Source organism: Stegostoma tigrinum, chromosome 1 (assembly GCF_030684315.1).
Source record: "Stegostoma tigrinum isolate sSteTig4 chromosome 1, sSteTig4.hap1, whole genome shotgun sequence".
NCBI lineage: Eukaryota > Metazoa > Chordata > Chondrichthyes > Orectolobiformes > Stegostomatidae > Stegostoma > Stegostoma tigrinum.
This window is the reverse complement of record NC_081354.1, coordinates 88,962,762-88,972,422: the sequence shown is the minus strand read 5'-3', so window position 1 is coordinate 88,972,422 and position 9,661 is coordinate 88,962,762. Positions and strand designations below refer to the sequence as shown.

Sequence of the window (9,661 nt, the reverse complement as noted above, 5' to 3'; positions counted from 1 at the left end):
CATTTAGTTTTTTATTGTGTCAAAGAGATTGATGGCGGAGTAGTAGACTTTTATTTGGATTGTAGTAAAGCCTTTGACAAAGTTCCACTTGGTAGACTAATTAGTAAAGTTAGGTCATGTGGGATTTGGGGAGGAGCTTGCCAGTTGATACATAATTAACTTAATGGCAAGACTCAGAGAGTAATGATGTAGGTTGCTTTTCGGATTGAAAGCCCGTGGCCTGTGCTGTCCCACAGGGATTGGTTCTGGGTCCTGTTTTGTTTGTCAATTACATAAACAATTTGAATGAGATAATAGAAAGCATGTTTAGTCAGTTTGTGGGTAACACCAAAATCGGTGGCACAGTAGACCGTTAATATTTTCTAAAGTTACACTGGAGGGTTTCCTGACACAGTATGTTGAAGGGTCGACGAGGGGAAGCCACACTGGATCTGTTACTTGGTAATGAACCAGGCCAGGTGTTTGATTTAGTGGTAGGTGATCACTTTGGAGAGAGTGACCATAATTTGGTCACGTTTAGTTTGGCAATAGAAAGGGATAGGAGCATGCCACAAAAGTTATAGATGTGGGAAGGGTAGTTATAATGTGATTAGGCAAGGTTTAGGAGGCATAGAATGGGGTAGCAAAATGCAGGGGATGGGGACAATCAAAATGTGGAGCTGGTTTAAGGAACAGATATTGCGTGTCCTTGATAGGTATGTCCCTGTCAGGCAGGGAGGAAGCGATAAGGTAAGGGAACCGTGGTTTATTAAAGAAATTGTATCTCTTGCTAAGTGGAAGAGGGAGGCTTTTGTGACGTTGAGACGAGATGGTTCAGATGAGGCGATGGAGTGTTACAGATTAGCTAGAAAGGATTTAAAGAGAGAGTTAAGAAGTGCAGACATTAGCAGGTAGAATAAAGGAGAACCCTAAAGCTTTCTATAGGTATGTGAGGAATAAGAGGATGACTTGGATAGGAATAGGGCCAGTCAAAGACAGAAGTGGGAAGTTGTGTGTGGACCCTGTGGAGATCGGAGAGGTGCTAAATGAATATTTCTCATCTGTTTTCACTCAGGAAAAGGAGAATATTGTAGAGGAGAAGACCAAGTTATGGGCTATTAGACTTGAAAGGATTGAGGTTGGTAAGGACGAGGTGTTATCAATTCTAGGTGTGAAGGTAGATAAATCCCCTGGGCTGGATGGGATTTTTCCGAGGATTCTCTGGGACGCCAGGGAGGAGATGGCGGAGCCTTTGGCCTTGATCTTTGAGTCGTCATTGTCTACAGGTTTAGTACCAGAGGACTGGAGGATTGCAAATGTTGTGCCCTTGTTCAAAAAGGGCAGTAGAGATGACCCAGGTAGTTAAAGACCAGTGAGCCTTAGGCCTGTTGTAGGAAAAGTTTTGGAAAGGATTATAAGAGACAGGATTTATGATCATCTAGCAAGCAACAATTTCATTGGAGGTAATCAACATGGATTCATCAAGGGAAAGTCGTGTCTCACAAACCTCAGAGTTTTTTGAGAAGGTAACCAAGCTTGTGGATGAGGTTAGGGCAGTTGACGTGGTGTACATGGACTTCAGTAAAGCCTTTGATAAGGTTCCACCTGGTAGGCAATTGGAGAAAATGCGGAGGCATGGGATTGAGGGAGATTTAGCAGTTTGGATTAGAAACTGGCTTTCTGTAAGAAGGCAACGAGTGGTGGTTGATGGAAAATATTCAGTCTGGAGTCCGGTTACTAGTGGTGTGCCTCAAGGATCTGTTTTGGGAGCACTGCTGTTTGTCATTTTTATAAATGACTTGGACGCAGAGATAGGTGGATGGGTTAGTAAGTTTGCAGATGCCACTAAAGTCAGTGGAGTGGTGGACAATGTGGAAGAATGTTGCAGGTTGCAGGGAGACTTGGATAAACTGCAGAATTGGGCTGAAAGGTGGCAAATGGAGTTCAATACAGATAAATGTGAGGTGATTCACTTTGGGAAGAATAATAGGAAGGCAGAATACGGGGTCAATGGAAAGATTCTTGGTAGTGTGGATGTGCAGAGGGATCTTGGTGTCCATGTACATAAATCCCTGAAAGTTGCCACCCAGGTTGATAATGCTGTTAAGAAGGCTTACGGGTGTGTTAGGTTTTATTGGTAGAGGGATTGAGTTCTGGAGCCATGGTGTCATGCTGCAACAGTACAAAACGTTAGTGCAGCCTCGCTTGGAATCTTGTGTACAGTTCTGATCGCCCCCATTAGACAAAGGATGTGGAAGCATTGGAAAAGGTGCAGAGGAGATTTACCAGGATGTTGCCTGGTCTTGAGCGAAGGTCTTATGAGGAAAGACTGAGGGACTTGGGTCTGTTCTCATTGGAGAGAAGAAGGCTAAGAGGGGATTTAATAGAGACATACAAGATGATCAGAGGATTAGACAGGGTGGACAGAGAGTCTTTTTCCTAGGCTGATGACGTCGGCTTGTACGAGGGGGCATAGCTGCACATTGAGGGGTGATAGATTTAAGACAGATGTCAGAGGCAGCTTCTTTACTCAGAGTGGTAAGGGCATGGATCGCCCTGCCTGCCAATGTAGTTAACTCAGCCACATTAGGGGCATTTAAACAGTCCTTGGATAAGCATATGGATGATGATGGTATAGTGTAGGGGGATGGGCTTATATTCGTCCACAGGTCGGCGCAGGGCCGAAGGGCCCGTTCTGCGCGGTATTGTTTTATGTTCTGTGTTCTAAAGGGATCTTGATCGGATAGATTAATGGGGTGAAAAATGGCAGGTCGTGTTCAGTCTTGATAAATGCCAGGTATTGTATTTTGGTACGTCAAACAAGGTGGGGATTATACATTTAATGTTGGGGTTTTGAGTAGTGTTGTAGAAGAGGTGGACCTGGGGTGAGGGACATAATTCTTTTAAGTTTGTGTCACATACAGATAGAGTAGTTAAAAGGTGTTTGGCATGTTTCCCTTCATTGCTCGGTCCTCTGATTATAGGAGTTGGGATGTTATGTTGAGGTTATGGAGCATAGGAGGTTGAGAAACGACCTGATAAAATAATGAGGGGTATAGATAGAGTTAATGGTAGTTGTCTTCCCCCTAGGATGGAGGTTTCAAGACTAAGGGACGCATTTTTAAAGTGAGAGGAGAGAGATTTTACAAAAGACCTAAGAGGCAATTTTTTTTTACACACAGGGTGGCTCGCATGTGAAATGAACTTCCTGGGGAGGTGGTGGATGAGGGTATAATGCCAATGTTCAAAAGACATTTGGATAGATACAGGAATAAAAATGGTTTGGCGGGATATGGGGCAGGAGCAGACTAGTGGGACTAGGTTAGTTTGGGATAATGTTTGGCATGGACTGGTTGGACCAAAGTGTCTGTTTCCATGCTGAGTGACTGTATCACTCTGGATGCTGTAAGTCAGAGACAAAAATAGAAATTGATGGAAAAGGTCAGCAGGTCTTGTAGTTTCTGTGGACAGAATCGGAGTTAACATCTTGGGCCATGACCTTTCCCCTCCTTACTGGGTAAGAGTCACTCAACATGCAGTGTTAGCTAAGATAACAAAGTGTGAAGCTGGATGAACACAGCAGGCCAAGCAGCATCTCAGGAGCACAAAAGTGTTAGCTGATTCTTTGCACAGATGCTGCCGGACCTGCTGAGCTTTTCCAGCAATTTATATTTTCATCTCAGGCAGGACTTATACACTTCATGGTAAGGCCCTGGGGAGTATTGCTGAAAAAAGAGAGCTTGGAGTGCAGTTTCATTGTTCCTTGAAAGTGAAGTTGCAGATAGGCTGGTATAATTACAACATTTAAATGGGGATATGAATAGGAAAGCTTGATGGGCCACATGCTGGCGAATGAGACTGGATATATTTAGGATATCTGCTTGGCATGGACGACTTGGACCGATGGGCCTGTTTCCGTGCTGTACATCTCTATGATTATGAAACATATTATACAGCAGGTTAGTTACAGATTCTAATAAGAAATGCACCCCTCACCCTTACCAATTCTTTTCAAAATGCTTAAAAAAAACCTTCACTTGTAACTCAGAGCATACAGTTGATCAAAATGTGTTGGTTTCGACACCAAGTTTTGTTAGTAAATTTGAAGCCCAGGGAGTAAAGAACAGTGGCAGCATAGAGCCTGGAAACATGGTACTGGTGAACAGGTAGTTTTCTGGCTGAAGAAATGTATGCAGTAGGGTTCCATGTGAGAATCATTCTTGAGATATGTTGGTGACCCATGCATACCAACAGCTGTATGGTATTCAGCCCTCGAGCCTATTCTACCATTTGATAAGATTGCAGCTGATCTGTGGTCTAATTCCGTATACCTGTATTTAGCCCAAATCCATTAATATCTTTGCTTAAAAGTTTATCTTTCTCAGATTTAAAATTAGCAACTGATCTAATATCAGCTGCAGTTTGTAGAAGAGAGTTCTAAACCTGCTCCATCCTTTGTGAAGATGTGCATCTTGATATCACTCCAGAATAGTCTGGCCCCAATTTTCAGACAATAGCCCCTGGTTCAAGAATCCCTGACTAATGGAAATAGTTTATTTATCTTCATTCACCCTGTTTTTTTAAATCTAGAGTCATAGATCAATATAGATCAATCTTGATAATTGGATCAATGGTTGAAGATTGACAGATGGAGTTTAAATTGGATTGCATTTTAGTAAAAGAAGCAAAGGCAAGACTTGTGCAATTAATGGTAGAGCGTTGGGCAGTGTTATAGAACAGAGTCACCTCGGAGTTCAGGTACATAATTCTTTGAAATTTACTTCACATAGAGATGGCGATTAAGGTGTTTAGCACACTTGCCATCATTTTTTAGACCTTTGAGAAAAGAGATGGGACATTATGTTGAGGTTGTACAGGACGTCAGTGAGGCCACTCCTGGAGTGCTGTGTCATGTTATGGCCTCCCTGTCACAAGAAGGATATTATTAAGCTCAAGTGGGTTCAGAATGTTGCTGGGAAAGGAGGTTGGAGTTATAAGGAGGGATTGTATAGGCTGGAGCATAAGAGGATGAGAGGTAACCTCACAGAGGTTTATAAAATCATGAGGGTTATAGATAAGGTGTTGGCAGGTGTCTTTTCCCTAGGCTGGGGTATTTGAAGACTTGGGGGCATATCTTAAAAGTGAGGGGAGAAAGATTTTAAAAAGGACATGTCGGGGCAAACTTTTTACACAGAGTGAGACTAGTTTAGTTTGGGATTATGTTCGGCATGGACGAATTGGACTGAAGGATCTGCTTCTGTGCTGTATGACTCAATGACTCTGGAGTTGCACAGCATGGAAACAGACCCTTCGGTCCAACTTGTCCATGCTGACCAGGTTTCCCAAACTAACCTAGTTCCACTTGTCTGCATTTGCCCCATATCCCGTTAAACCTCTATTCATGTACCTGTCCAAATGTTGTAACTGTATCTGTATCCACCACTTCTGTAGAAATTCATTCTGCACACAAAGCACCCTGTGTATGAAAACGTTGCCCGCAAGTCCCTTTTAAATCTTTCTTCTCTCGCCTTAAAAATATGCCCCCTAGTTTGGAATTGCCCCACTTCAGTGAAAAGCCCTTGACTATTCGCCTTATCTATGCCCCTCATGATTATATAAACCTGTATAAGGTCACCCATGCTCTAGTGAAAAACATCCAGCCTATCCAGCCTTTCATTATATCTCAATTCTTCTTGTCCAGGTAAACCTCTTCTGCCCTCTTGCTAATTTATTAATTTCCAATAAAAAGGTGACCACAACTGTACACAGTACTTCAAAAGTGCCCTTACCAATGTCCCGTGCTCAATGGTTTGAGCAATTAAGGCAAGCATGCTAAACACCTTGCTAACCAGATTATTCCTTAATGTTCTAACTTTGGAGAAAACAAGCTTAAATTGTATAATCTGTTGTCATAATTTAACCCCTGAAGTTTAGACCCATTATTATAAACCTGTGTTGAACTTCCTCCATATCTTTCTCAACATATGACAGTCACATTTGCTCACAGTACTCCAAGAGGGGTATAACCAGGATTTTGTATAACTGCAACATAATTTTCTACGTCCTTGTACTCCAGTCCTCAAGATATGAATGTCAGCATTCAGTGAGCCATCTTGATTATTTTCTGCACCTCTTTGTGGCATTTTAAAGATCTATGCACCTAAACCTCTGATTATGTTGGACATCCACCATTTAACTTCATACCATCTAGAAAGTACCCTGATCAGTTCTCTCTTGGTCCAAAATGGATAACCTCAAACTTGCTTAGATTACAATTTATCTGCCACAATTTTGCCCATTCACTTAGACTATCAATATCCTTTGTAATTTACGGCTATCATCTATACTATAAATAATGTACCTAACTTTGTGCCATCAGCAAATCTGGATATTTGACTTTCAAATGCCATTATCCAAGTTGTTAATAAATGCAAATAATTAAGTCCTACATAGATCCTTGTGGGATGCTGCTATTGACATCCTGCCAATTGTCTATGCTTTCAGGAAGGAAACAAAGTAGAAAGAGTAGTTGTTGTTGCAGCAGCATACAGTGATGTTCAGATATCTGGTTTTGCCACTAATGATAATCTACTAACCTACACTAAATTAGGAATTATAGTGGCCAATCTGGACGCTAAGATCACTTTTGAGCATGCAAATAGCTTGTAGGATGAATCGAGGCGGGGTTATTCTGTAAGTGCAGAATAGACTGCTCAAAGCCAGTTCCACCATTTAGTAAGATCGTGACTGATCTGTTTGAACCTTTCATATACATTCCAACCTTTCCAAGATAACCTTTCACTCCTTTGCTTACCAAGAATTCATCTCCCTCTGCCTTATAAATATTCGTGGACTCTGGTTCCACCATCTTTTCAGGAAGCGATTTCCAAGACTAAATCTTCGGAGAAGGAGAAGAAAAATCATCTAATGTGTTTTGTAAAGGAAACTCCTGATTTTCAAACGATGATCCTTAGTTCTAAATTTTCCTGTAAGGGGAAACATTCTCTCCACATCCAACCTGTGAAGAATCCTCAGGATCTTGCATGTTTCAAGCAAGTCACCTCTTACTCTTAATTTCCAGCAGATCCACACCTAGCTTACCCAGCATATTTCATAAGACAATTCTAACATTTCAGTCCAGTAAACCTTCTCTGAACTTTTCCCGTGACAAATACAAAGCTAACTGGTAGGTAGCCTCCTGACTGTCTCTCTTCAAGTAAAAGTGTTATATCTGCCATCTGCAAATCTGGTGGCACCTTCCCTAAATCAAGGGAGGTTTGAAAAATTAAAACCAATGCATCACCTATTTTACTAGCCACTTTTTTAAGACACTAAAGTCCATCAAGATCAAGTTAATTTAGGTAACTTGTCAGCCCACCCGTCAAACAATTCACCCAGTATTATGTCTCTGATTGTGAATCTCCTGAATCCCTTCCTGTCTTCCGTGTCCTGATTTTTGGTTACATTTGGGATCTTACTTAATCCTCTGTTGTGAAGACTGATGGAAAGTGCCTGTTCAGTTCGTTTACCTATTCTTCATTTTCTGTTTGTAATTATATGGACTTGTACAACTTTAATAAATGTTATTCTTTTGTTATAGAAACTTTTGATATCTGTCATTCTTTCTTTCATAGTCACATCTTTCCCTAAATAATATTTTGGTCATTTTATGCTTTTTATTTATTCTGCCTAATTTCTGGACCTGCCATTTGTCTTTGCACATTAATGTACTTTTTCTTTGTTTGAAACCATCTTTCTAGTTAACCACGGATGGTGGGTGCATTCCTTTGAATTTTTAATACTCTTCAGAAAGTGTGTTCTGTGTGTTGTGAAACATCCCATTAAAATTTCTACCACTGTATCTGTATTGACCTGTCATTTAACCTAATTTGCCAATTCACTTTGCTTTCATGCCTTCATAATTGCCCATAGATTTAAAGCTAAAATACAGTTTTGGATCTACTTTGCTCACTCTTACCTGAAATATAAAATTCAGTCATATTATTGCTGTCACTGCTACCGAGGTGCACTTACTCTGAGGTTGTTAATTAATCCACCTCGTTGCACAATACGGGCCCAATTTAATTGATTCACTTGGAAACCTGCAAGTTTGGGGAACATAAGATTTAGTGAGTGGTTGTTGTCTTTGAGCGGTGTCTTGATCTGGAGGTTTTGTACAGCCCTGGTTCAGATTAGAGAATCAAATATCTGTACCTTCTATTAAGGCAGAGCTTCCCAAGGTGGGGCTAAGATTTTGGATTTTGCAAGCACCAAGGCACCTGTGGACCACTGATTCAGTTAGAGATAGTGGTTGACAAGACGTTGAGTAACTGCTCCAGTTGGTCTGTTTTTATTTTAATTAACCTGCTCAGTCCTCTAGAGCAGATGGGACTTGAGCCTAGACCTTCTGGCCCAGACGTAGGGCCACTTAGCACGCTGCCACCTTGAGGGCTGAATGTCCAAAAACACTTGTTTTTTCTCTTTTCTGGGAAATTCTCTGTATTAATTGATGTACTTACTGTAGGTTGTATCCTGGTATCCCTGCATCTCCTAAATGAATGCTATTGTGGAAGATGAACATAGAATCACGTCTACAGTCTGTATTACTCTAGTAGAAAGTATGACTCTTTACATTTCTGCTGTTTGCAGGCCTGTGCTGTGTTTAATCTCATGAGCCGGCACTAGCCCTATTTTTTTTTTGTCAACAGAGTCATTGTCATGCCACCATTTCGACAAGTTGGAGAGAAGCAACTTCCCAATGAAATACTTTACATGGTGTGGTCCCCTAAACGGGATCTCATTGCACTTGCAAACAAAACTGGAGAGGTAACTGATTTTTTTTTAAAAGAAATATAATATCTGGAAACGGATTCAATGTATGCATATTGTTGATAATTCACAATGTGAAGTAAGTGAGATAATTTCCTGACTTATAAAGACTGGAGTTATATTCCACTTAAATGACCAATGTCATGCTCTATGACAAAGGTGCAGGTGTATCCATTTAAGACTGAACTCTTACTCATTGTAGAAAATTTAGAAAATTGAAAAGCACTTCTAAGTTTCAAGCAGCAAATCAATGATTTGCATTCCATGGTGCTTGTTTCTCTGCCGCAGCTGTTCACGTCTGATATGTAATAAAAGTGCAGAATTCAACAATGTTATCGAGAGAAAGATGCAGAAAATTAATGGACACAAAATAAAATCAACAACGACAAGCTTTGTAGTTCAGAAGTTACTTTTTATTTTACAGCGCATGTGACTTATTGTTATAACAGAGCTGTTATAGTTGACCATTGTGTTGCTTGTCTGCAGATTGTGAGGGTAGGAGCTGTGTGAATGAGGGAATCCTAAGGGTTTATCGTTCTAACCTCAGCTGGAATATTGTTTACTATTCTTGGTACCATTTTTTAGGCAGGTTGTGAATGTATTGCAGGGCATGCAGAAAAGGCTCAGAAGAATGAGATGAGAAATTTCAGTTATGACGATAGAGTGGAGATGTCAGGACTGGTTTCTTTGGAGAGGGGAAGGCTAAGGGAAAATGTAACAGAAATTTTCGAGACAATAAGATATCTGGACATAGATACTGTTTTCACTTTTTTAAAAAAAACAAAAATGAATGGGTACAGTAAGCAAAAGCAACGTGAAAAAATACTTTTTCAAACAGGTGTAGTTAAAATCT

General features: G+C 40.7%; 1 protein-coding gene across 2 annotated transcripts in view; it reads left to right on the top strand.

Moving 5' to 3' along the window:
- The window catches only part of anapc4 (anaphase promoting complex subunit 4), a 93,278-nt gene that overhangs the window by 1,087 nt on the left and 82,530 nt on the right, over positions 1–9,661 (top strand). For both annotated transcript variants that reach the window (XM_048539125.2, XM_048539116.2), the window contains exon 2: positions 8,688–8,805. In XM_048539125.2, coding sequence (XP_048395082.1) covers positions 8,698–8,805 — 108 coding nt within the window. In that variant the 5' untranslated portion in view covers positions 8,688–8,697. The remainder of the gene's footprint in view (positions 1–8,687; positions 8,806–9,661) is intronic.